Source organism: Myodes glareolus, chromosome 10 (genome assembly GCF_982192425.1).
Source record: "Myodes glareolus chromosome 10, mMyoGla1.1, whole genome shotgun sequence".
Classification (NCBI taxonomy): Eukaryota; Metazoa; Chordata; class Mammalia; order Rodentia; family Cricetidae; genus Myodes; species Myodes glareolus.
Genome location: NC_142035.1, coordinates 75,650,032 through 75,678,010, shown reverse-complemented (window position 1 = coordinate 75,678,010; position 27,979 = coordinate 75,650,032). Strand labels below are relative to the sequence as shown.

At 47.8% G+C, this 27,979-nt stretch overlaps 1 protein-coding gene across 5 annotated transcripts; it reads left to right on the top strand.

Moving 5' to 3' along the window:
* On the top strand, nucleotides 1–27,979 carry Elf5 (E74 like ETS transcription factor 5). Of its 5 annotated transcripts, none has more exons than XM_048443635.3 (7): nucleotides 1–154; nucleotides 6,188–6,312; nucleotides 15,887–16,120; nucleotides 18,765–18,815; nucleotides 25,439–25,501; nucleotides 27,068–27,263; nucleotides 27,708–27,979. In XM_048443635.3, exons 2-7 carry the CDS (start codon nucleotides 6,192–6,194, stop codon nucleotides 27,802–27,804), a joined length of 762 nt encoding a protein of 253 aa, XP_048299592.1. In that variant the 5' UTR covers nucleotides 1–154; nucleotides 6,188–6,191; the 3' UTR covers nucleotides 27,805–27,979. The 5 variants fall into 5 exon arrangements, with proteins under 5 accessions (XP_048299592.1, XP_085552823.1, XP_085552825.1 ...); XM_085696697.2 differs by lacking the exon at nucleotides 1–154 and adding an exon at nucleotides 1,727–1,926; XM_085696699.2 differs by lacking the exon at nucleotides 1–154 and adding an exon at nucleotides 2,158–2,177.

Below are 27,979 nucleotides of genomic sequence, written 5' to 3'. Positions count from 1 at the left end.
AACCTGAAAAACCAAACGGACCTGTCTGTAGGTGTCACTTATATCACAAGGCTACAGGTGCCTTTATTTCTACCGTCCGCTGGTGCCGGGAGCACGCCTGCCTTCTCTTGCCTTGAAAGCCTTCTGTCTGGACCAAGCCGCCACTTGTCTTCACGTAAGCAGCTTTTCTTTTGCTCTTTTGAATGAATTAAAAGGGGTGTCCGGGCTCAGAGACACAGCTGGGGCCTGGGACTGAGTCTCTATATCCAGCTCTCTCACCAGCCCCTCCATGAGGCAGTCAGAGTGCCAGCTCCGGGGGTGTTTGACTCAGCCTTGACTGTTTGCCGGAGAGATTTTTGTCTCCTCGGGCAAAGTGGCCACCCACCCTCTTCACCGTCTCCCACTTCCCCTGGATCCACTAAAGCTGGGCAGCTGAGGAGAATGTGTACAGGCAGCTCAAATCTCTGCCCCTCCTTCAGCTGCCTTTAGGAAGGAAGCCGGATTCTGCACAGATAGCCAGCTCAAGGAAAATCCACCACCTTCCTCAACCAGGACCTCACTCCCAGACCCACTCACGCGCAGGGGAGGGGGTCCTGCTAAGCATGCTGTCCCTCTGGGAGAAGAGAATGGTATTATTACAGTTTGAGCCACTTTTCAGGAGTCTGTACAAAATAGTTTAAAAGAATCGCATTTCACCCTTCCGCAGACCCTTAGAACAGAATGATTCCAGAAAAACAGTGCCTAGGGTTTTTTTCCACCGTATTCTCAAACCTTATCAGTCTCTGCGTGCGTGCTGGGTTCATGTGTATTCGCCCCCTACTGGCAGAAGCTGGAAACGCATGCTCTCCCGCATCTGCGTTAAGGCGCTGAGAATTTCCTAAGACAGAAATGGTATCCTAGAACATTAAGAACTTCGTCTCCATTTTACAGAAGGGACAACTGAGGCACGAGAAGGCCTGATAATTTATGGAGACAGCTTTGTGTTTAATTCAAAGTCCCAGACCCAAGCTTCTGTTTGCCCATCCACATGAAAGCTTAATTCTTCTGCTTTTATGCTCTCTACAAGGTTTTTCTTTCCTATGATTCAGTGTATTTGGGACAGCAGCTTTTTGCCTCCTTTAATGTCTCCAGAGTGAAAGTTTTTAGCTACTCTATCTATGTTAACTGGTTTATTAAATCCTCAGGACATTAGGAGGATTGTGTATGAAAATGTTCATTTTAAGGATGAGGAGGGGGGTTATCAGAGATGGAAGGCCAGAAAGAAAAAAAAATCAAAACTTTTAGCATGCATGTAAGAAAGTCAGAAATTGCAGTAGACAAGTAGTTAGGAACTGTACCCCACATCACTTGCTTGGTGAGTACCACAAGCAATATTCATTCCTTACGTCTCTAACCTAAAACTTGTGATTCTTGCATCAAAACCCACAGCTTCCCTCCATGAGCCTCCAGAAAAAAAAAAAACAGCTAAAAGCAAACAAATGAAGTCCTAAGTAAGCTAAAGAAAAAAAATGAAGAGTTACTCGATAAGCCATCAACAAGTTGGTTCCCACAATGCTGAGGTAGCTTCCAGAGCAAATACTCAAGTACCCAACCCACAAGCCTTCCTTTATTGCAAATGTTGAAATACCCTCATTGAGCGTTCTGCATCCTGCCCTTCTTAAAGAGCTCCAGTGGGTGGGAAACTGGCATTCCTTGTCTGTGGGGAACTGGACCCCATGGACATTCAGATGTCATGGAGCTTTAGAGGAAAGAACACATTTCTCTACTCCACGGCACTGCCCAGATGGTGGAATGTCAGAAGCCCTTCTCAGTCTTTTTCCTTATTTTGCACTGGTGTGGCTTGTTCAGAGATGTTCTGACAAGAAAATAGGCAATGCCTATACACTGACATTCAGGAGGTAGAAGCAAGGCGACTTCCTCAAGTGTGAGGCTAGCCTGATCTGCACGGCAAGTCCAACAGCGGAGATGGGGAGGGGAGAAAAGGAAGGGAATGGGAGGGAGAGAAACGGCCAAAGCGTAGACGCTTAATTGGGTAGATTTTTGGTCACATGTCCAAAATGAACTTGATGATTCTGGTCAGGGTCAAGGAGGAATTTTTCTCTTCTGGCAAATTGACTAAGGTTGGGTGGTTTGCGCCTTCACCTCTCTCTGGTGGTTCAGGCCACGGGCACCGTGCCTGTTCTTGCTGCCATTGGTTTGTAAGTAGGACGGAAGCCCATGAGCCTGGCCCTTTGGTTGGGTGGACCCTGTGTGTGTGCATGGTGTATGAGCTTGCTCCAAAAGGGGACAGGAAGTCTCTGGAAGCTCTCAGCTCCAGGCCAGCCCTGACTCATTCCAAAGGTACCTACGATCAGCCTTCTCGCCAGTAGGCTTGAGGTTGATCATACCAATCCTTTTCTACTTATGAGGCAGCCAGAGCGGTAACTAATGTAGGAGAAACTGCTTGCATCTGCTGTTGGAAAGTCAGGGCGTGGGGGTCCAGGACATCTAAGGTATCTGGCTGCGTTGTCTAGCCGGGCATACGAGGGAAGGAGGAAGAAGGGACCAGAGGGCTTTCTGGGGCTACAGGTGAATCTGTGTCAGTACCCGTTGTATTTTGCTTATTTGGTGACTTCACCTGACTGAAGTACAAATGTTATCAATGTTACTGTGCATGTGGACGTGTGGGCAGGTTTGGAAGTGTCCGGCTGATCAGGTGGGAACCGGAAGAAAAACACAGAGCCAGGGCTGGCCTTGAGTCCGTCTCTTAGTGTCCTATCGTAGGTGAAGAACTAAGGTCTAGAGAGGAGCAGAAGGCAGGATCACGACTCCAAGTCTGGGAATCTTTCCTAATGGCAAGTCAGAGTGTGGGTAGAACAGCGGGCCCAGGAACTTTCTAGTGTCCCCTTTCCGTCTCATGCAGTGTGAAGTCTATCTAACCCAGGTCTTTTCTGCCTTATTTTCCTTATCACCCTTCTCTTGGAGCTTTTGGGGACTCCCATACCCACTGGGAATGGCAGAGCAAACCCAGACCTGATCTTACATAGTCCTGGTCCAGAATCCTCACCGAGAAGAGGGTACCACACTGGTGATCCACCTACATTAAAGAAACAGTCAAAATGCCCAATTCCTGCAAGCACCTTCCAAGGCCTAAAGAAAAGGTTCGGCTGAACACAAAGCAGCCTTTATTCCTGAGCTTGCACACCTAGGGCACGCTGGCTAAGTAGCCATGGCCTTTTGTGGTAAGCTTAGACTTAATAGCGCCTCTTCTTACGACAACAGCAAAACAAAAAGGAAAGAAGGAAAGAACTGTTCGCTGCTTTCATAAAAGACCTCCCCCCCTCCTCAAGAGGCAAGAAATAATTGTGGAAGGAAAGCAGCATGGTATATACCAGCTAAGCCCTCTAAGCAAATCTAATGGGTATAATTTGCCACAGAAGGAATTATCAAAGGGAACCAAATCCATCATTGTGTGCAGGGCTGAAGAGATTACAGATCAAGGGGGTGGGCTAGTGTGCAGGGGGTGGGGAAATTCTTCAAGGGGGTAAACACCCTACGAATCAAAAGCAGTCCTGAGCTTTATAAGATCCAGTTCAATTTACCAAATAGCCTTCTTGTTAAATACTAAATGTCTTCTGTATGTCAGATGTGGGTGAAGAAGGGCAAAGCCGGTCCAGTTTAATCTTTGGAGGATGCTTCCATTGACTTTGAAGACCTGGAGACTGTGTTCTGTGGTCTTCTACTTGGGGCCCACCTCTCGTTTCTCGAAATTCAGTGAAGGTCATGTCAGAGGTATTCTGAGTGTCCTGCCCAGAAAGGGTGAGGCTCTTTCTATCCTTTGCTCTGGCTTTTCCAGAAGTTGAGTTCAGACTAAGTGTGGTGTTCTGCCTTAATCCTGCTCCCTGGCACCCCCACCCCCACCCTGAAAAGACTCAAGATAGAAAACTGGCCAATCCGTGGGAAAGTCAAAGCCAGGAAGTCTTGGCTTCAGATTGTCCGCTCTCACGTGATATCCATGGCTGTGACAACTGCTGAGTCCACTGACCCTGTCCAGGTATCAACAAAGTTTGGGACCTTTCTTGGGGACTATACAGGTGCTGGCCCAGAGATGCTAGCGAAGATGAAGAACCCAAGCTCTTGTTTTTACTTACCAGCATACAGTTCCTCTGCACACTGGATGGTGATCATGATGGTAGATTTGTGAGCATCTCAAAGGACCACTGTGGCTCTTAGTAATCCCTATATTAGTAATCCCTATATAAATGTACCTGGAAGAAACTATGTCTTTAGGTGGGGAAGCTAACAGACCACGTGGGAAAGTTAGGACCTCCCTCAAACTTAACTCTGCTGGCCATTGACTGTGTGACCCTGAGTAAGTGACACAGATTCCCTGGATCTCCACTTCCTTTCCTAGCAAAAGGCAGAGTGCATTTTCCAGCCCTGGTACTACAGCACAGGGGAAGCAGAAGGTAATTCTGCCCAGAGGTTGGCAAATCCCTCAAAGGGCCAGGTAGTAAATATTTTATGATTCGCTGGCCAAAAGACAAAAATCAAGAATGCTAAGTAAACAAGCATTTCAAAATCTAAAAGGATTTCTGGCTTCAGAATAAATAAAGAAAGGAGGCGTGGGCTGGATTGGCTTCAGGTTGTAGATAACTAACTCGTGGTTTAGGTGGCTCGTGAACGAGCCGTTTTGATTTGCGGCTGGACACTCATTTTTATGCACATTAAAGAATACTAGCCCCCTGTTTGTGATGTTGACAACGTTTCCCTTTCAAGGTACTTTCACCTTAAAAGAAAAGGAAGAAGATGGTTGTTCAGAATTGTTAATTTATTGTGTTCAGAGAAGCAAGTGGATTCAGTAAAATTACCGTGGTGACAGGTAAAAGGATACAGTTTGAGGGACTCTGGATTAATGATGGAGAAGCATTCACACGTTCTGGTTCTGTCTTATGTTGTCTCCGAATGTGGACTCTCGCTTTTGTCCTGGCCTTTGCCAGTGCTGTGATTTTGAGCTGGTGTGTCCTCCCTGTGAATAGAGTTTGAGCCAATTTATCTCATCAATTTTATTTAAAGAATTAAAGAAAATGAAGTAAACAAATTAAAAAAAAAATCTTCCAAACATGATCCTCCCCCCACCCCACACACACCCAATTGTGGAAATACAGAATGCAGCATTTGAGCCTATGGGAAGGAGCAAAGGAGAGGTTGATTGGGCAAGAACACCCTGTCTCAGCCAGACACCTTTGCATGAGATCCCCTCCAACCGCCATAAAGTGGTGCTCGGGGAGCATAGAGAAACAGACCAGACCAGGGACTTTCTAAGCAGGCCCACCTGAGTTGCCACTCAGACTCCATCTCCTGCCAGCTGTATTTGCTACCCGGAATCCCAGAGCCCCCATCCTTCATCCGTGAAAGAGAGCCTTTCCCAGCACCCATCACAACGGTTGCTCTGAGGGAAGTGCTAGAGCACAGTACTCTCCAAGCCTGAAGCAGAGAGGACTCCAGTGTCAGGAACATCATGTGGTATTCATCTGGGAACTCCTGGGAACTTCCCAGAACTCCTGGGAAGATTGAGGAATGCACCAGCACATTAATATTGCTGCAGGGTATCATGTAAATGTTCACTAACTGAAATAACATAGTTTGACATGTGTGTGTTCATATGCACATGTCTAATGCATGAAAATGTTACAACACCAGTTTAGGCCTCTTTTTGCTGGGAAATAAGATTGTGACAAACACACGCACATGCTAATACATAGAAACTTTCAGAGCTGTCTGGTTCAGCATTCTGGATAGAATTACACAGGGCAAGGCTTGACTACCTTCCAAAGTGCACTTTTATGTAGTATATAAGATATATATTATATACACCATATAATATATATAGTGAGAGGGGGTTAGGCATGAGCAAAGAGAAAAAGTCCATAAAGAGGCAGTATTGCACAATGTGAACCTCCATCTGCAAATCCCAGTTCTGCAACTTTCTTGTGATGTTACTTGGGCCACTGTCTCAACTCCTCTGGCTCCGTTTTGTCATAGGTGCAATGGGGATAGGCAGGATCTGGTGAGGACCAAAGAACGCTGTCTGTGAAAAATACTGAATGGGAGTGCCTGGCTGCTGTCCTTGTTAAAAGCCAAGGGCCATTCTATTGGGAGTTTCTACCCCATGTGGCTTGTAGAAGCCCATGTTCCACACATCCTCACAGTCCCTCTGATCTTCCAGGGTGATGTTGGACTCCGTAACCCACAGCACCTTTCTGCCCAACACATCCTTCTGCGACCCCCTGATGTCTTGGACTGATTTGTTCAGCAATGAAGAATATTACCCTGCCTTTGAACATCAGACAGGTATGGACATCTGGGGGTTCCCACCCAAGGGCAGTGGGACTGGGTTCAGGCAGGATGTACTGGTCTAGGGGAGCCTAGAACTGCCAGTGCTCAGGACAGAGGCTGGTGAAGAGGTACAGGGAAGGAGGTTCTGCCTTGTGGGGGAAGAAAAGGACTAGAATCCTCACTCTTGCTTCTTCCTATTTCTGTGTAAACTGTGCAGCTTGCCTCAGAGCCATGCTCAGTAAACACAAGCTCCCTGCCAGTCCTAAAGCCTTCTCTCCACCCCCTCTCACTCTCCTTCTCCTGCCCAACCCCCAGCTCATTTTTCTGTACCTAAGTAGGAAGCTGGAGACCTTATGTAAATCTTACTGTAGAGGGAGGCCAGCTGAGCTTTGCCCCAGAAACCCTCTGAGGCCTCCACGCCTGAGTAAGTGTGTGGGTGACTGCACATCCCAGCAAACCCAACTGGCTGCCAGCACAGCCGGTGCACACCCCACAAGTGAGACAAGTGAAGCTGTCAGTCCTCCTGGAGGCTTAACCCTGAGCACACCAGCCTGAACAGGGCTGAGCCTAGAACCCAGAGGTAGGGAGTCATGAGGAGGTGTCCACACTGTCACCCACCACAAAGAAACCCCTGCCTTTTTGTTAAAGCTAGAGGCCAGTGCTGCACTCCCAGAGCAGAAGTGATCGCTAAACCACAGTAATATGCACGCCCCTGCCCCCCACACCCTCCCATACATGCTTGCACACATGAAACCTCCCACTCGCAGCTGGAAGACCCTATCAGGTCTACCCAGCCCATGGTCTGTAGCCCACAGGCACTGAGCAATAGCTGTGAACGGGGCCCAACCAAAAAAAAAAAAAAAAAAAAAAATCACACTTTCCTAAAACATTATGGGGTATTTCTTTTGCAATATTTTTTTGCAAGTCGGTAGAGAAGTTCTCAAGGTGACCTTTGTGAATGACAATTCCATGTCACAATAGCGAGAGATCGCTGCATTTGGACTTGACTCATTGGAGTACATAGTGCAGCTCTCGTTTGGTCCCGAGAAGTATCCAGATTTCCTGGAAATGGTGAAAGATTCAATTCACTTTCCCTCAAAAGTTTGGGTAAGAGGTCAACTTGAAAAGAAGAAAATGAAGGCTTTAGGGTATTTGTTCTTTCATGTTGTTGGTGCCTGTCCTTCAGGAAGATGGCTTCAACATCCTGTCCACGTGATGTCCTGATGACAGGAGCAGGAGCTTCTGTAGTTGACCACAGTCTAGGCCGGGTTCCCCGTGACCTTAAAGGGAAGACCGGCTTTGACCCTGTCTGCTCCAGTTTAGCCTCGCACGTTCCAATCCCCTCTATGATGGGGTGATGGCCAAGGCATAGGATAGCACTAACAAAGCTCGGGCTACTTTAACCTGGGGTAAAGAGAAAGCACTAATGTTTACATAACAGTCTGCACATACTTCTTCTCTCCTAACTGTATACTTCAAAAAGGTTAAAATACCCAAATGGTGGTGGCACACACCTTTAATCCCAGCACTCAGGAGGCAGAGGCTGGCAGATCTCTGAGTTCGAGTCCAGCCTGGTCTACAAAGTGAGATCCAGGACAATCAGAGCTACACAGAGAAATCCTGTCTTGAAAAACAAACCAAAATAAAGTTTAAAATAGTTTTATGTTTGGTATATTTGCCACAACAAAACAATATAACTCATTAACAAACAGTATCACCAATGGAATTGAGCATGTAACTTAGATCTGTACACTCGGAGTCTCAGGGGCAGCTCTCCACAATCTGAGGCTTGGTGGTTCCAATAGTGTGATGAACAGTGAGACAATGTCATTGCTAACATTCTTCCAGAAGTGTCTCTGAATCCCGTGTCAGGACACATCAGAAACATAAACTTCTCTCGCCACCATTTTAAAAACTTGAAATCTCCATCCAGATATGAGACCAGTGAAAATAAAATATCCTCTTCTCCCAACAAGAACGCCACCAGAGAAGTGACATGTGGCTCTGAATTTCTATAAAAACCTTCTCTACCAGGAATAGATCAGGGGCAGTCAGGATGCCCTGACCACTGCCTCCTAAAGTATGTCTCCTCGCTGCCCACAGATCTCCATCTTAAATCTAGACGTTGCCACTTGCTGGCCATGTGACATCAAGCTTCTTGACACATTTTCCTTCACCAAAATAGCACTCCTAAAGCCGGGACTATAAAATGAGAATTAATCCTATTGTCAGGGGTTGAGACAAGTGCCTGAAACTGGTCGGGTGGTCGTCTCATCCAGGACCACCTTGCAACTCCGAGACAGACACCAAACAGCCACCGCCTTCCTCTCTCCTTTCTCCAGCCCAGACCTCAGTGCTAAGGCTCCCAGTCAGCGGTTAAGACCAACGGCAAAGGAAGTGAGAGAGAAGTGAAGCACCCTGCGGACAAACCATGTCCAGGGGAGGGCGGGGTGCACTGCTCAGCCTAATGAGGAAAGCCAGCTCTTTTCAAACGTTGACAATGACTTCAGCCGAGAGCTGCTGAGCCTGTGTCCTCAGTATGCTTACCACAAAGGGTTTGTGCCCTGCTCTTTGAAGCAGGACTTTCGGTCGACCGCACTAAAGGCTGGGCGCAGTCACAGATTGCAAAACACTCTCGAGCTTCATTAATTCCTCCTTGGCTTCGGCTTCTTCAAAATAGAGAGTTGTCAGTATTAGACAGCTTACTCGGGTAGAAACTCTGCACTCCGTACTTCATATACATACACATACATGTGGTTTTTATTGTTGTTCTTGTTTGGTTGGGTTTATTTTCATTTTTGTTTTTGGTCTTTCGAGACAGGTTGTCTCTGTGGAACAGCCCTGGCTGTCCTGAACTCACTCTGTAGACCAGCCTGGCCTTATACTCGCAGAGATCTGCCTGCCTTTGCCTCCTGAGTGCTGGGTTTAAAGGTGTGTGCCACCAATGGCTGACTGGGCCATATGGTTTTTGGAGACAGGGTCACAGTATGTTGTATAAGATGCCTTGGAACAGGACAGGCCAACGCCAACTGCCTGCCTCAGTAGTGGCATTAAAACCACATGCCACCATGATGGGTTTCACATGCATATATTTTTAAAAGGCTGCATATCCAAATATGTTTCAATAGTCCACCTTCTGAAAAGTCCTTGCCTCACCCCTACTTCCTGGAGCTCTACCCTAGATAGCCTCCTCCCCACACCCATCTTCCCTGGCCTGCAAAGTGGCCATGCCAACATGAGGCACCTCCTTCAGTTTGGAATTCTGCTTATTCTCTTTCCAGAGCCTGGGAAAGCTCTAGGGAATAAATTCTAAGAAGCGCCTCAAGTCTACCATAGCACAGAGTCTGGGTAGCAGTGGAGAGGACTAGAGGCTGACTCCCCCTCCACCCGCACACCCCCGGGCAGATTCCTCCTCTTTTCTTCAGCATAGCTGTGATCACAGTTCAGTTGCGGAGCCAGAACGAGACCTGTATCGTCCAACTCTAGCTCCGTCCCTTACCCATCGTGTGACTTTAAAAAGGTCTGTCTCTGGGAGCCTTCCTTTCCCTGTTTGTAAAATGGGTGCTGCGATCTAAGACCTCATAGAAAGTATTGCAGACAGCATGAAAGTCACAGTGTTGATGAGGCTGGCTAGTACATCAGAGCCCTCAAGGAGCGCAGGAACTGCTGGGCCAGGTGTGCTGGCCATGTGTGCTGGCCAGGTGTTTAATCCCAGTACTGGGGGGGAAGAGACGGGTTGCTCTCTGTGAGTTCAAAACCAGCCTGGTCTGCATAGTTCCAGGACATCCAGAGCAACATAGTGAGACCCTGTCTCTAAGAAATAAAAAAGAAAGAAAGAAAGGAAAGAAGGAAGGAAGAAAATATAACAGCTCTTATTATCCAGTTTAGAGAAAAGCTTTGTAAAAGAATAGTGCAAAAAGAAAAAACTTAAGTATTAAATTCAAGGGGAAAACATTTAAATCACACCTGGGCTTTCCTAAGACTCATGTGCTGGGTACAGAAAGGCAAGAGTACATCGGTGGGCCCAGGCCTAAGAATTTCTAAATCAAAATCAAAGAACACACACAAAATCCTTCAAAAGTCTAGACTGATCCTGTAGCGGAAGTTGCACCTCAGGGAAGTCACTGCTGGCTACCTCTGGTTTGTCTGCTCTTGAGGCCCTCAGAGAAGCCACACCCAGGCTACTCGGGCCTACTCTCAAGGTCTCCCTAACTCTCAAGGTCGTGGTTCTTTGTGGACACCCAGCCAGCTCTCCTCTCTTCTCTGGCCAGTTTCTAACACTGCTCATGGTCCAGGTTGTCCAGTTCCTTACGGTGCTCATGGTTGAAGTCATTTCCAGGCGAGAGTGAAAGCCAAGAGAGGTTATAGGATGGGCCAACCCAGCCCTGAGAGGAAACCCGGAAGCGGCCATTTATCACCACAGGACTTCCCTGTTAGAGCCCTTCCTTTCTGTCACAAAGCTGCAGTTGATGGTGCCCTAAACTATCCAGTTCACTCACCACCTCTCTTCATTGTTGCCTTGGGTGAAAAACTTCCCCAACTCCCTATGCTAATAAATCACGGTAATTATGGTCCCAAGTTGTCTAACTCTGGCCTTCTCTAAAGTAGACTGTCTGTCTCCCCCTTGCCTGGTACTGGGTTGTCTTTGTTCTAGTTGCCCATACTCTGAGAATGAATAGGCCTGCTATGAGAGCTGGGCAGCTAATGTCCACTATGGCATGAACTTTCTAATCTCCATGTTCCTACCTGGGGCTACTTCAGGCTTGGGTGTCACCTCCCTAACGTGAGGACCCCGGAACACATCAGCCAGCAGCGAAAGCTAAAGTCCCAATGAAGTTAAATACATCCAACTTGATGGCTTCATTTGAGAGAAGTTCCCTGGGATCAGGACAACTCTCTCAGGCTCCTCAGTTTGTCTTCAGAAGGCAACTGACCCTCAAGTGCCCTGACCCACTTCAGACTTCAAAGGCACTGGCAAAGCCTGCTGCTTAATAGTGGCCTCTGGACTTCTGCATCTAGGTTTCTGGGCGCAGGATGCTGGCTGGCTTCAACTAGTAACCTAGGCAAACCAGCCTCCTAGCACAGTTTCTCCAAAAAGTTCAGTGGGTTTGGTAAATGTGGGACACATGAAGAACACTCTACCTTCCCAGACGATATGAATCAGCTAGAGACTATAATTCTTATATAAATAGCCCCTTCTTTTATCTGCCCTGCGTTCATTTTTCATGTAATTTCCTAGGATCGGAGACACTGGTATCATTACTTCTCCATCTTCTTTCTGATTTTTCAGACCTAAGTTTTAGAGAGAGAGAGAGAGAGAGAGAGAGAGAGAGAGAGAGACTTACTGACATAATTGTGTGGTGAATATGTGTACATCTACCTGCCTTCATCCAAATCTTGGTTTGCACCAACTTGGTCCTTCAGGACCAGGCAATGTGGCATGATGCAAGACATCTACAGGGTGCCTAACTACCTCACTAATGGCCACTGTGACCCTGGAGGGGGAACCACCACTTAACCTCCCAGAACCTGTTTTTTTACCTTAAGGTAAAGATCATAAACATTGGTTGATCTGGCAATACTAACTGAACACCTGTGGCCTAGGGGTGGGGGGAATTGGAAGGGGCTCTTAGCACTCCCGATTCAGGGTGAAGAGAGCTCCACATCTGAGGAGGGAGGTGCTGTGAATTCTTCTGGAACCTTCTGAGAAGGGCACCTGAGGGCAAGATTCTTTGTGAGAGTGAGTGAGCAGCTGTGGCTCAGAGAGAACAGAAACCAGTCAGAATGGGGAAAGGCACCTTCAGGCTCTATGCAGGGAGTGACGGAGAGGCAGGTAATAAAGACCCTGCGGCAGGATTCCTCCCTTCCTCAATGGCGCCACTGAGGCCTCCGCCCTCATCCTAAAGCTGACACCAAGGAATCACCCCTTCACCGAAACATCTCTGCTGATCAATGTCCTGCCTCCACATCACTGAGAACAGCCATTTCTTCCCAGCTCTGGAGACTGTGGGAAGGGCTTTTGCAGAGAGAAAGGCCAACCACAATGTAGCTGGGCCCCAGACCCCTGCTGCACACAAAGCCCGCTCTGTAAGTGAGCTCCCCAAAGGAGCGGAAAGCGGGGACTCCAGGCCAGCAACACCTCCGCGATGTCCGCACTGGCCGCCCACCTCCCATTTCTCTGGGTTCTGGAGGCTCTCTTGGCTTCCAGAAACAACGTAGTCTACCTTCAAATGCCAAACAAAATAACCCCGCGGTAGAAATGGAGAGGGCAAGGGAACAGAAACACAGCAAAAGCTTTCCCTGAAGAGAAACGTGCTGTACGGTACACAGCAGTGCGTGATAGCCATCTCAGTCAGGGCCCCCGTGCAGGACCAGCAGCCAAAGAATGTCAAGGATCATAAACATCTCGCATCAGAATACCAGGAAGGTCTAAAGGCCTCTTAGGTTTACTCAAGCCAGAAATCAGTAGATGGAAAGCACAGACAGAAGTCAGGAAGCGTCTGTTTTCTCAGGAGACCCTGCCCTCTGCCGGGAACTAGCCATGAGCCTGATCAGCCAGCTTCAGCCAGCAGTGGGGACCAAGGAAAGTGGAGAAGGTTCAAGCCGTTCCTTCTATGTCTGTAACTACTCGGCAAAGTCTGTAGCACCAGCACTTACCAGTCTGGCGAAATCCAGGCTCTTTCATGTATGTGAATGTAAAATTCTGGTTAAGGGGCTGGTGATTTAAATAGATCACTTGCTACACAGGTGTGAATCCCTGGGCTCAATTTCCAGCTCCAGAAGAAAAAAGGAAAGACAAAACTAGCTAAGATTTTAAAATGAAACAAGTATAGGATTTGGACTTTCCAAAAGGTTCGACAGTGGGTAAGTAAAGAGATTTCCAGAAGGAGCCTGAGTTTTAGAGAGAAACTCAGCTTCTATCTTTATAAAATAGCCCCGTCACACCTATGTGGTGGGATCACTGCAGGGATTTGAGAAAGCAGATGATGCCAGTCAGGGCTTGGCACCGCAAAGGTAGCCTCCAGCAGGGCAGAGCTGTCTCCTAGCTGGGCTCACACAGCAGCAGCGAGTGTGAGAATGTAGAGGCAGGGGGCTAGCAACAATGCCAGCTGGTGTGGAGTGCCCCTGCAGGATGTCATTGGCCATCATCCACACAGCCTGGGCCAGGGACCGCAGCCACGCTCTGCCGACTTTCACCTCCTCTCCAGCTCTCTGTCTACCTCTCTCCTCATGTGCCATGCCTTCTCTGTGTCGATCCTCCAAGGATGAGCACAGGGGTTGAGAAGAGCAAGGCATACGGGGGGGGGGGGGGGGGGCAGCTCACATCCCAGCTTTGTTAGCCACTGTCAGTTGGATCTCAGGAAAATGAGTCCCTCTGATCCTCAAGTTCCTCATCTATCGAGGGACAAGGGCTAAATGGGTCTGTCCACCATGAATTCCCACTTTACAATTTGTGACATCACGCAAAGCAGGTGGCCAGTGATAGCATTAATAACAGTATTAAACGTGTGTGAGCTCCTTTTGTCTGTAGAACAAGCTATGATATAGGTGTTACAGAGTTGTCTCCGGTTCATGAACAGGGAGGGAAGTTCTCAGTTATTGGCTGGATAGACAGCAGGTGGGTGGGTGGATGGATGGATGGGTCGTGGATTGACAGGTGAGTAAATGGATAGATGCTATGGCGAATGCAAGAATCATTTTCATCATGGCTGGGATGTAGCTCAGTGGTAACTTTACCACTGTACGTCCTGGCCTGTGCAGTTAGCTGTCTGTCACCAACAAAGAATCTGATTAAGAGCCTGGCACCTCCCCTTGTCTATTTTTCTTTCTTTCTTTCTTTCTTTCTTTCTTTCTTTCTTTCTTTCTTTCTTTCTTTCTTTCTTTCTTACACCTTTTTAAGAACCAGTGATGCCCTAGAGTTTTGTGGCAAAATATATAGCTCAGTTATTTGCATGATAATTACTTGCAGATTTTAGCTGGGTGAGTTCAAGCATTTTTCTAGAACACTATCTAGTTCTGGTCTTAGTTCTCTGGGGTGATAAGTTAAAATAAAAAAAAAGGAAAAAAACCCAGAAACTAACAGAGAATTGTGCTAGAAAAGTCACTGGAGCAGCAATTCTCTTTGACACGCTTCTAAATCATGGGATTTCTCACCCCTTGTCTATCCCGAAGTCCGCCATTCTGTCTGCTTCTGCTGGAAACACCAAGAAAGGACTGTTGAGCACCTGGTCAAGGTGCAGCTGCACACATCCCAGTCTCCAAGTCAGGGCGGCACCTGTAACTGTGTGAACATCTACACAGACCCTTTGCAGAAGCAGGCGCTCTGACCACAGAAAAGAATAAATCTAAAACCACCACCAGGAACACAGGATCATCAGTACAGCTAACTCCTCCATGATCTCTTTCCTCCACAGACATCTGTTATGGTGGTCCAAGGTCTGCCATGCTATGGGCAGTATCTAACTAGCCCCAGACCCATGGAAAAGATGGCCAGAGGCTATGCACAAACAGCTAGCCAGCATGGATATCTGTCCATTAACACACAAAGACTCAAACCAGCTTCAACTAGAGTTTGGCACTCAGAAGGCAGTTAACTATTAGATTGGTTAGTAATTCCCTAGGCACCGCCCTCCAAATTCTATAACTCCAAATTCTGTAACAACCCTGTAGGTGAAACAAATCCCCATTTTTCAGCTGTGGAATCAGAAGCCTAAATATCCATGGGACTTACCCAAAAGGCAAGCAGCTAAATCAGAATTTGAACAAAGACCTCTTTTAGAACTCCCAAGTTCTTATTCTTGATACCATGTTGTCGGAAGAATATTTTTGCTTTCCTTTTCTATTGAGTACTATAGTGATATTTCATTTGTATTTTAATAATTAAAAATTGTTTAAAGTTCAGAGAGTAAAACAGTCACACTGATCAGCCTCACAAACCAGGCAGTAGTGACACACACCTTTAATCCCAGTAGCCACAGTAGTTTGCCATAGAAACACCTCTAATCCCACCCAGCACTAGAGTGGAATATAGAATGGGAGGATACAGCTCTCACACACAGTTTCATTCTGAGGATTCCTGGAGGTAGGATGGCCATTTCTGACTGAGGTAGAGGTAAGAGCCAGTGGCTGCATTGTTTTGCTTTTCAATGTTAAACCTCAATTTCTGTCTCTGGGTTTTTATTAATTGTGCTACAGAGTACCCTCCTCTTAAGTACCAGAAAGAGATAAAATAATTTCCCACCCGCCTCATACTCTCTCTCTCTCTCCAACAACCACCTACAGAATCTTCTCTCTCTCTCTCTCTTTCTCTCCCTCCCTCCCTCCCTCTCCATCCCTCTCCCTCCCTCCCTCCCTCCCTCCCTCCCTCTCTCTCTCTCTCTCTCTCTCTCTCTCTCTCTCTCTCTCTCTCTCTCTCTCTCTCTCTCTCTCATCATCTCTGCAGAGAAGATGACTTGAACCCTTGCAAGTGCATGCCAGATCTAAAGCCCTTTCTTCCCACCAGGTAAAGGGCAAAGATGCTAAGTAACTGGAGTATTCTTTGGAGCCCCTTGAAGATTGTCATTCCTTAATTCTCTGTGCTCTGGTGCAGCCTGTGACTCCTACTGGACATCAGTGCACCCTGAATACTGGACCAAGCGCCATGTCTGGGAATGGCTCCAGTTCTGCTGTGACCAATACAAACTTGACGCCAACTGCATCTCCTTCTGCCACTTCAACGTCAGCGGCCTGCAGCTGTGCAGCATGACGCAGGAGGAGTTTATTGAGGCGGCCGGCATCTGTGGGGAGTACCTGTACTTCATCCTCCAGAACATTCGCTCACAAGGTCAGTGTCCGCAAGCCTCAGGACGGGGTGCGGAGACTAGGACCGGATCCCTGCGACCTGCGTCCCTTCCCATGACTCTCATAGCCAAACGTTACCAGCCCTCAGACAAAAGTTCTCGGTAGCCAGAAATTCCATTGTTTCTGTGTAGAGAGTTTAGCTGAAAGGAAAGCAAGCGCCGAGAAAGCAAGGTGGGTAGGGTTTTGTTTTAAAGAAAAATAAAACTCAAGCGCGAGTAAGAAAGTCCAACGCCAGGCTGAAAGCCTCAAACAAGGAAGTTGAAAACTAATTGAAAACCTGAAAGGTGAGCAAAACGAGCGTTCTACTTCTTCCCTGACTAAGCAGAAAGGGAGACAATGAAAGCTGCTGTTTCCAGAGAAGTCCAAAGAATTGCCTTTCTTAGTACGATCCGTTCAGTCCAGGATCCAATGGCCAGAAGGTGGCACCAGTAGCACGGGAACGCTATGAGCATGCGCTGTTTTTCCCCTCGCGATAGAGCAGTTGGTGTGAGAAGCTCTGCACCTTCGCTCTGGCCAGACAGTGTGCGGGGCCACTCCACAGGCAGACGGGACAAAGTAAGAGCCGGGAAATCTGAAGGGCACGTTGTGTCACTAATACAGTCCCAACTCTTACACACGGAAGCACCCCCTGTTCAAATCCCCTGACTTTGCTGTCCACTGGGAGGATGGATGGACGGCCCCCCCTTGCCCCGGGGTTTCTTTGGAGGATTTGGTGAACAATTACTTGGCCCAGCACTATAAGGACACTAAGTAGCAGCTCCTTCTATATTAATACAACCAAGAGACCCAGGAGCTGGGAGGGGCACTAAAGCAGACGCATCTATGTTTGATTTTAAGGAATCTGAAAAGTTGTCGGTTTTGTCAGTTTCTCTTGGAAAGGCTACTTCGGCGACACAGAAAGCAGGAAGTTTCCTGTCGCTGGGGAGCCAAGCTGTCTGCCTTAACAGGGACACTCTGTGCCAAGCAGAGATTCCCATTTGAGCAGAGAAACCTCAGAGCACCTTCCAGCTCTGGGAGTCTGTCTGGGGCCTCCAGTTACTCCGCTTCATCAGGAAGGCCTGCCGGCAAGAAAGCAGAGAGTGATCGCTAAAAGTGGCCACCCTGAGCTAGAAGTAAAAGCCTATCCTCAGGGAGTGTACTCCCTAAATGGCAACAAGTCTGAGTGGTCACAGCCACCCTGGGAAGGGGAGCCTGGAACTCCATTCAAAAACCTCCCAAGGCCCAGGTGTGGTTGCACATACCTTCAATCCCACCTACCTGCTCCATTCTGAAGTTCTTCCTTTAAGGTTCCTCAGGCAAGTCTGTGTACACGTGCTTTGTGGCCAGAGTTTACACTCTAGAGTTTTGCCCAGGACACAGTGGGCTTACTGCCCCTCGGGCATAATCACCATTAGAACTATCATTCTGAGGTTTCTCCTTTTGGACAAAAGTTATATTCTGGGTAACTATCTGTGCCTTGGGTACCCCATCGTCTAGGGCTCTGCAAGAACAGGACATGGAATAAGGAAGCTTCAACCAGGGGAGGCACTGGAGGGGCCTCCAGAGCCCAGAGAATCATCCAATCAGTAGATATCACAGTAAGATTTGAAGGTCTAGAAGCAAGGAGGCCTGGTCACCGGAAGTAGTGATCAGGAGAAAGCCTGGGGTCACAGAATGGCTTCTACAATGTAGAACAAGAAATATCTCCCGTCAGTCCCTGACCCTGTGCTAGTTGCCCCTGTGGTCAGAGCGTTCCCATTGTGCCAGCAAAGAGAAAGCAGTCCTCGTGTCAGACACCGAGTTAGGAAATAGGTGTCTGTTGACCTGACTTGCTTCCTGGAAACATGATCTTAAACTCCAGTCCAGGTCACCGTTCTACAGAGGAAGGAACCAGCATGGTCTTCCAATGAATTAAGCATTCAAGTGGAGCTATGTGCGTTTTTTTTTTATCCTTCTCTTCCCTTTGGCTATCACCTCTCAGTCATCCTGATCTCCGAGGATTACAGTCCCATGTCAGAAATCATAGGCCCAGGGCCAGAAGGGAGTAGAGTGGGTGTTTAACTTCGTATTCCACTGAGACTAAGCAGCGAGCCCAGAGAGCCTGTGACCAGCAAAGCTGCACAGGCAACAGCGGTCCAGTTCAGTTCAGAGCCCGGATTTCCTGGATCCGAGACAAGGTCCACCCTCTTAAAGCTCCATCGGCAGATCCATAGAGCCTTGTGGACTCCCTGGCATCAGTTGTTCTTCTTAAGTAAGCTTTGAAAAAGTAAGGTGGTGGGGGCTGGAGAGATGGCTCAGTGGTTAAGAGCATTGCCTGCTCTTCCAAAGGTCCTCAGTTCAATTCCCAGCAACCACATGGTGGCTCCACAACCATCTGTAATGAGGTCTGGTGCCCTCTTCTGGCCTGCAGGCAGACACACAGACAGAATATTGTATGCATAATAGATGAATAAATATTTTTTTTTAAAGAAAGGAAACAAAAGAAAAAGTAGGATGCTGTTGTCTGGCTTTATAAGGACTGGGTAGCCTCCAAGTGTCCCTTCGAGGGGAGAGTCACTTTCCTTCCTCCCAAGTCTTCCATCCTCATCCGGCCAGCCCCCGGGATTGCACGGGGTAGTTTGTGAACCTCTCTTCCCTTCCTTTCCCAGGCTATTCCTTTTTCAATGATGTTGAGGAGACGAAGACCACCATCAAAGACTGTAAGTATGACATTCAAGCCGCCCAAAGCTGTGCCCAACTCTTGCCGGCCTCTTGGGTTTCATCCTGCTTTAACAGCTGCAATAGGAAGCCGATGAACCAAAAGAAGCCAAGATGTAGAGAAACAGTGAGGAGACATGGGTTAAATGGTGTGACCGTGGGTGGAAGTCTACGGGACAATAGCTCATGTCCACGGAGTCCCTTCCCTCCTCAAGACTCCATATCTCTGTCTATGAAATATCAGGACAGGACCCTTCTGGGTTGTGGTTAGTTTAAGAAGCAAGGGCATTTGTGCCTGGTAAAGGACTTTTCTGGTGCCTGCAACGTGAAGACTATAAAGTCAGTGCCCATTATCCGTGTTACTAATAACTTCCAGCCACTAGAGGCCTTATGATTGCTGATTTTTCAGAATAATCTGAGCCCACTCAGTAGGTCAGATTGACAATTGGAAAATGATAGGGATGATCCCAGTGATTTTCTCATTTCATTTATGCAGATGCAGGCAGGGAAAGGAAACTTTGGAGCTCCCATTTAAAAAATATTTTTATTTGTTCTTCGAGAATTTCATAGATATATGCAATATATTTTGATCATATTCATTCTTTATTCTTCCCAACATATCCCCCCCCCAACTTCATGCCTTTTCTTCTTTTTAAAAAATCACACATGATCCTGGTTAATGGTGCCAATACATGTGCAAGGGTGTGGTGCCATCCACTGGAGTATGGGCAGCCTACCAGTGGCTTTAGCCAGTCACCCTGGAAAATGACTTCACTCCTCAGCAGCCCTTTTACCTACTGAGCCATCTTACTGGCCCAGGATTTTTTTCCCCTCTTCCTAAATCTCCATCAATTGCGGATTTAAGTTCTTAAACTTCTGATCAATTAAAGTTTTGTGATTTTTGTTTGTTGGTTTAGGGACATTAGCACAAGAATAGCAACTTTCAATGTGAAATGGGTCGCCCCTATCCAGCCCCAAGGACCCTAGCTGGAGAGAAGGAAGCGAGACTTCCAGGGGACAAAGGCAAATGCTGGGCCCAAGTCACCCTTGAAAAAGAGCTAGAAGGTGTGACATTGGGCTGTCCAAAAGAGCAGCCACTAGCCATATGTGATTGTTACAAAATTAAATAATGTTAAAATTCAAGTCCTCGGGAGCAGTAGTTGTGTCTTAAATGCAGTCCCAGCTGGCCAGGCGTAACATGAAGGCCGGCTTGTTGGTATATCTGTCCCTCCCGGTACCCCATAGCTGGTAAATCCCAAAGAAAATCACACAGAGATCTCCATAAGTTATAAAACTGATTGGCCCATTAGCTCAGGCTTCTTGTTAATTCTTATAGCGTATATTAACCCATTATTCTGATCTATGTTAGCCATATGGCTTGGTACCTTTTTCAGCTGTCAGCTCACATGTTGCTTCGTCGGTGATCTGGGCAGGAACGGAGGAATGGGCTTCCTCCTTCCTAGCCTTCTCCTGTTCTCATTGCATCACCTCTACTTCCTGTCTGGTTTTCCCGCCTATACTTCCTGCCTGGCCAATCAGCATTTATTTAAAATATGATTGACAGATTATAAACAATTCTCCCACACCAACCAGGAACCACCATATTGTATTGCTGGTATTCCCATCACAGCAAGTTCTCCTGGACATTATCAGTGGAGAACCAGTGGCATCCACAGGAGGAATGGAAGCTGAGCCTGAGAGCTCAGCAAGGGCAGATTTATGAGCAGGGGAGTTTGGGTCTCATGCTGAGCAAGCTGAGCAGCCAGTGAAGCATTGGAGGCTTGGAAATGATAAAGGGCAATACTAGATTTGGAGATCTCCTGGGCTGCTGTGTCCAGGTCGGACAGGAGTCTAGGATGGTGATGCTGGTGGCCCAATTCAGAAGAAATGAGAAAAAGCTAAAAGTGGGGGCGATGGTGGGAAGGCTTTGGGTAAGTGTGTTTAGGACCCACAGAGGTAACCCCTCTACCAGTGGCTGCTACTTGAGGCTCTCTGCCCCATCTGCCCCAACAACAAAGAGGTACAACTTCTAGGCTGAGGCTAGACTTAAGACCTCTATTGAGACTACCCAGACAGCAGCCCATAGCTCTTCCCATCCCAGCCCCAGTTCCATGACCAGGACACTACTGCCTTCTCCAGACCCTCCTGGGGCCTTCTCTGACTTCTCTGCGGCCTTTAGGACCATGTTTCCCCAAGCAGAAACTGTAATGTAGAACTTGAACAAAGAGGTAGGAATGAAGTCAACAACTTGATAGGCTAAAGCGTAAGCCTGTCCTAGGTCTATATGACCACAAAGTCTATGATCCAGCAATGTTTCATGGTCCCAGATATCCTGGAACAGGAAACGAGAGGCTGCCTTTTAGTACTGATGCCAACCAGAGACCACAGCATAGCCAAGGAGGGCAGGGAAGTCCTGGAGACTTCAGTAAAAGTTGTTAGCTGTCATTGTTTTTTAAGCACTTAACACTATGCTAGGTGTAGAGTCAGGAATCTAGACATAAAAGCTCACATTTGCAGCTGAAGAACCTGGGGTATAGCAACTTGAGAGTAAACACAACCCAGGGACTGATTCCAACTTGTCCTCTCAGTGGCTCTGTACTTATACATTTAGCTACATGTACATACACATGTGCATATACACACACGCATACATATATGCATACACACATGCATACAGAGATACACATGCAGCATACACACCTTCTATACACATGCATACACACATACATACATACATGAATATACACGTGTGTACATACATACATTAATGCACGCATGCATACACATGCACATACACACAGGGATACATACTTGCTATACACATGCATACACATGTGCGTCCACACAGGAATACATACATGCACATACATACATGAATACACAATACACACATATATACACACATACACATACATACATAAATACACACATGATGCATATACACATGTGCATGCGCACAGAAATACACACTATACACATGCATACTCATGTGAATACACACAAGAATACACACATGCATATAGATACACCAATACACACATGCACATATACACATGCATGCACACAGGCTTACACACATGTACATACATACATGAATACACACATGATGCATATACACACGTGCATACACACAGGAACACACACTTGCTATATACATGCATACACACATGCATAGCTGCTCCCAGGCTCTTCTGTTTGTTCTCTTGTCCACTTCGTGGAAACCCAAGGTTCCTGAGATGTGTCTGGCTCTGAGTCTAGTTTGGCAATGATCTGTAACAGGGTATCTTCAGCTTAGTTCCTGCCCAAAGTCCAGCAAGCCACGAAGCCATCAGAACTGTTCAAGGAGAAGCACCCCAGTCCTAATCACTTTTTTGCCTTCTCCACATGGCCTCACCCTCCTCCACTACAGCTGTCAGTTGAGGCTACACAAAGAATAGAGTTTGTGCTTTGGGGTTCATGGCTAGCAACTCCTGCTCTTGAACCTTGGAGCATCTCTGTGCCATGCTAGTGTAGAGTGGGCTCTTTGGGTGAACTGACAGTGTCATGGGCTGCAATGAGTTGATTGTGAAACCCTATTCCCAGGCCTCCATCCTAACTCCTAGAGGACATGCAACTATGATTTCAACCAACAAATGATAATGAACCCCTTGGCTCTGTTTTAAGTTTCCACTCTCAAGCCCAACCAGGTTCGCCTAAACCTCACGGACTATGCCTCCCCTCAGGCCATAACAGCCACCCCAGCTACATGGATACACACACACACACACACAAATACACATGCATGCTACTGTTTGCAGATAAACAGAATTCCTTCAGGGTACCACAGCAGATCAACAGCTCATCTTGGTACAGAATTTAATCGAGCCCCTGCCTCAAAGTTGGCTAGACAGTAATGGCTCTACCTCCTCTGTCTCAGCCTCTATCTCAATCACTAAATTGAAAACTGAGAGATTTGGAAGTGCCTCAGCTCATGAGGGCCTGGGACAGTTTGAACAGTGATGTGCCCAGATGAACCATCTTCATGTCTCTTGTGATGCCTTCTGCCCTGTGCTCCCCTATCACACCAAACAGACTCCATCCCAAGCACAAGGGTCCCAGAGAACTGAAAAGCACACCCTTTCCCTGGCTCTCCTTATGATTCAATGAAGGCTTCTTATCTGTTCCCGGACACTAACTCGCCTTTGTTTATTGTTATGGTTCCACTTGCTTTTTCCCTAAAAGATTCAGCAACACAATGGAGACGTCTAGAGATGGGGACAGACATGCAGCACAAAAGAGGCAGTGGCAACTCCTCAGCCCACAGGAGCTAAGTGCTCACTTGGTGCTTGCCAAAGGCTCCCCAGAAGGACTGACAGTGTCCTGATTGTGAGTGTTAGCTCTGGGATGGGAACTCTGGACTCAAGGCCCAGCTTCACACCTGGACAAAAGTCTTAGACTCTCAGGGCTCTAAACTCCTCTTCAGTAACATGACAGTCATGCCATCCAGGGCTGTTGCAGGGCTTTGATGTTGCAGATGAGGCCTCTCTCTAGGAAGCACTCAGCTTTAGTAGAAAAAAGGCGAGGTATATTTTAAAGGAAGAAACACTTGGGTGCCGTTAGACCTCGGGTAGGCAGGTAGGGGCTCTAGCCCAGGACGTGGCTTTAGGGAAAGCTTCTGAAAAGGTTCCGTGGGAGTCAGCTGGGTGGAAGTAGTGGGTGAGAAATGTGGGTAAAAATCCTGAGGCCCAGGACAGCCACACCCATTGAAACCAACGAACCTCAGATGAAAGTTGGGTCACAGAAAGAGATAAGGTTAGAGGGCTGGGTGTGGCCCAGTTTATGAAAGGCCTGCCTAACATGATAGCCTTCATCCTGGTGACAAAAGGGGACCACTTGGGGAATGATACGGCCCAGTGGCACAGAACACAGGACCTGGGCAGCAGGGTACACAGGATACCCTTTCCTCCCAAGATAACATGTCTGTTCCTTGTTCCACTAGTCCACGTCATAGACTATACCATCAGTGTGGTTTGTGTAGTTTAGTGGCTAAGAATGTCCCTTCAGACCTGCTGATACCCAGCACTGTGCTAGCCGCTGAGGGAATACATAGGCAAAGGCAAATCCTGCCCTCTAGTGGACACAGACTACAAACCACACAAACATGCATCAGGAAGGGGCTCAAAGGCAAATTCAGAAAGGGGAAGTAGATGTGGGAAGCTAAGCAGAACCTAGAACATATGTGCAGTCACAGTTTTCACAACCGGAGGAGGCCAGCCCTGGAAGGTGAATTTGAGTCGAGACCGAGATGAGGCCGTGAATACCCAGAGAGTACAGGGAAGAGTCGTCTGGGCAAAGAGCGACTGTGGAGGCCCCAAGGTGGACGGTGCCTGCATTGAGAGAGAGCCTGTGTAGTTGAAGCAAGGGGAACAGAGAGCTGAGAACAGGCAGGGATTCAAGGCGGCAGATGCAGGTCTGGTTCTGATGTTATTTAAAAAAAATTCATATTCCTTGGGACAATGCATATGTGGGTATCTCAGATTATCGATTACAGCACTCGATTCAATATTGAGTTAACATCTTGCTTCCTACCTGAGTTCTAAATCTCTTTGTTTTTATTGCGTCCCTTCCAGTTGGTTCTCCACACAGTCACAAGAAAGGTCTTCTTAAAATGTGGACCTTTGAGCTAGAGACGTAGCCCAGTTACATAGTTTACGTGGCACGCATGAAGCCTTGGGTTCCATGCCCAGCACAGCATACATTGGAAATGGCAGTACATGCCTGTGTCACCGGCACTCCCTCGAGAGGTAGAGGCAGGAGGGCCCGGAGTTCAGGATCATCCAAAATACAGTGTGCCATGTGAGCTAAGGAAGACTCTGTCTCGGGGGGGGGGGGGGCAGTGCCACCACCTTTGGAATGGGGGGGGGGATCTCTGCATCTCTGCTTTCACTTTAATATAAAATCCCAAACCATCACCCAGCCTCCAAAAACATGACCTGCCACTGTCTGTCTATAGCCTCCATGGATGCCTGCAGCACTTCCTGCCCTCTCCAGCCACGGGGTACACAAGCTTCCTAGGTACTCTGGGATGGGAAGAGCAGGGTGCACATTGCCTCCTCCACCTAAATCCCTCTTCCTCTTCCTCCTCTCTCTCCTCCTCTTCCTCCTCTCCCTCCTCTCTCTCCTTCCCCTCTTTCTTCTTCCCCTCTCTACCCTCTCCCTCCCTCTCTTCCCTCTCTCTTCTCCTCTCCCTTCTTCCTTTCTCCTCCCACTGGCACATAATGTAACTGTCCCCTCTTGTGAGATCCTCCCTCATAATGTAGCCACTTCTTTACCTCATTCTCTATACAGTGTCATGCACGGATCACCTTTGAAACACCAGGTGGTTTGTCTGTTTCGCCTGGGGCTCACCTGGTCACACGAACAGGGACTGCGCCTGTGTTCTCTCTCTCTCTCTCTCTCTCTCTCTCTCTCTCTCTCTCTCTCTCTCTCTCTCTCATATTCCAGCAGAAGCTCGGTGTGCGCTTACAGCAGGCCCCAGGATCGATTGAGGTCCCCATCCCTCCATCTACTAAGCACCCTAAAGTGTCTCCTACCACGAGGGGTGCAGTTTGAGGCTCCTCCACTGCCATGGGTCCTTCTGTTTCAGATGCTGATTCCAGTTGCTTGAAGACAGGTGGCGTCAAGAGTCAGGACTGCCACAGCCGAACAAGTAAGAGCAGTGTCACCATTTTTCTTCTGTAAGCGTCTGAGTGGGAGCAGTCACTTCCCCGGGGAGGGAGCAGAGGAATCAGTGATGGTTTTCATACACGTGATCAAAATCCTTATTTTCACTTGGACAGCGCATTTTAAGAATTAAAGAAATGTTCTGGCTGGGGTCTCTTACTAAAGGAGAGTTCTCTGCTTCCTGGTCTACTGTGTGGCCATCTTACTGAAGTACTGGTGGGGAAAAGAACAAAGGCAATGTGAGGAATTGGCCAGGCCTTGAGTCTTTCTGAGCACCGAGATCTGCCTGGGGCAGAATCAAGCTCCACATCTGTTATGTGCCAAGCAGTCGTCCTGTGCTAGCCTGTGCTAGCCTGTTCTAGCCTGTGTTAGCCACTTGCCTTGCGTTAAACCCTTACATCCTGGAGCCCGCAGTGTGACATGAGCATCTGATTACCCCTTTGACACCGAGGGTAACTAAAGAGACTGCATTTCCAGACCCAACCCAGGCAGTCTTGGCCCAGATCAGTCTTACCCATGCCCTAAGGGCTCAAAAGAGATACCAGCTCTGGTGATCAATGAAACTGCAGAATGGCTGTGGGTACCAGATCTTTTTTTTTTTAAAGTAATTTTGTTTATTTATCTATTTATTTTTGCATCCTGGCTCCAGTTTCCCCTCCCTTCTCTCCTCCCTGTCCCTCCCCCCCATCTACCCCCCTGTTCCCACCCCCAATCCACTCCTCCTCCATTTCTGCTAAGGAAAGGGCCGGGCTCACATTTTAATGCAACCCTCTTGCCCATCAGAAAGGAGCGAGCTCATGAAGAGCCATGGTGTTCTTTGGGTAAACTTCGTGTCTCTGCGTGGGGATTTTGCTTATAGTTTATCAGTAGACAGACATTTTGCAGCTTGGTAAGACTCCAAGCAGAGCACTTAAAGTGAGCGTTGTCCAGCCCAGCAACAATTCCCCCAGGTTAATGAGAAGTTACACCTCTCTCTCCCTCCCTCCCTCCCTCCCTCCCTGTCTCTCTCTCCTTTCCCACCTCCCACTTTCTTTTCTTTTAACATCTCTCATATTTTTATTATCTGAGATTATAATCACATCATTTCCCCTTCCCTTTCCTCCCTCTAAGCCCTCCCGTGCACCCCTCACCACTGTCCTTCAAACTCATGGCCTCTTTTTCACTGTTACCGCGTGTATATTCGTATACACATATATATTCCTGAACAGAACCCGTTCAGTCCTTATCATGTTACCTGGATGTATGTTTTCAGGACCGACTGTCTGGCCCTGAACAGCCAACCGGTGTGCTGTCCCTGAGGAGGGCCGGTTCTCCCACTCCCAGCTTTCCTCAGTAGCCTGTAGTTCTCTGTGTAGGACTGAGGCCTCGTGGGCTTTTCCCCAAGTTTGCCATCTCCACTGGCGTCTTCCTTGTTCAATCCATGACTGGGCGGTCATGTTGGTGAGACTTTATGGGTGTCGCTTATGGTGTTACTAGGAGACACATCTCCCTATGGAAAAAAAGCCAGTTTAGGAAGACAGGAAGCTGACTTTATTGGGCTTCCTTCCCAAAGGCCTCCAAAGCTCTCACCTGTGGGAATTTGTCCGAGACTTGCTCCTGTCTCCTGAAGAAAACTGTGGCATCCTGGAATGGGAAGACAGGGAGCAGGGCATTTTCCGAGTGGTTAAATCGGAAGCCCTGGCCAAGATGTGGGGACAAAGGAAGAAGAACGACAGGATGACGTACGAGAAGCTGAGCAGAGCCCTGAGGTAAGTGGCCGGCATGGGCCAGCAGAGACGAGTTATATAAAATAGCAGCCGGAGAAAATTACACCATTTTCACAGCCTTTCTCCCCACCTCGTATGAAAGGGTCGTGAGCTAAACCTCTCCTTAGTTTCAGGTGGGATTACGACTTGTAAAGTGACCCACCATCCTTTTCAGTTGGCAGTGTTCCCGGGGGGGGGGGGGGGCGGGGGTAATCACCCTGAGCCCAAGCCATCGGGCACACACGCACACTTGCCAGGCTGACTGTGGAGAGGCTCAGTCTTCAAGGTGTCTGGGAAGGGTTTAAGTGTAAGTTAATAGCAGGGTGTGGAAATACCAGGGTTGGTAAAGCCCTGTCACCCGAGAGGAGCAAGGAATGTTTACGTACTGTTGTTTTTCTTGGGGTGCAAAACCTTCCCTGGGGTTCTCTCTTCTGCTTGCTTTCGCAGGTACTACTATAAGACGGGAATTTTGGAGCGAGTTGACCGGAGGTTAGTGTACAAATTTGGAAAAAACGCACACGGGTGGCAGGAAGACAAGCTATGATCTGCGCACACCAAGCTCGTTTGACGGATTTCTGTTGTTTGAAACAATCAGATCGGAACAGACATTTGAAAGTCTTCTTTTTCCTCCTCCCTCTCCTCCTCTTCAAAACCTACAAACACGCTGATAAAATTTCTGCACGTCTCGCTGATAAAATTTCTGCACGTCTCAGCTTTCA

Excerpts from the sequence above, each read along its gene's own strand:
- Elf5 (XM_048443635.3), top strand. The coding sequence starts at position 6,192 with ATGTTGGACTCCGTAACCCACAGCACCTTTCTGCCCAACACATCCTTC. Across the intron at positions 25,502-27,067 it reads GGACTGCCACAGCCGAACAA|GCCTCCAAAGCTCTCACCTG; the intron begins GTAAGAGCAGTG and ends TCCTTCCCAAAG. Across the intron at positions 27,264-27,707 it reads AAGCTGAGCAGAGCCCTGAG|GTACTACTATAAGACGGGAA; the intron begins GTAAGTGGCCGG and ends TTGCTTTCGCAG.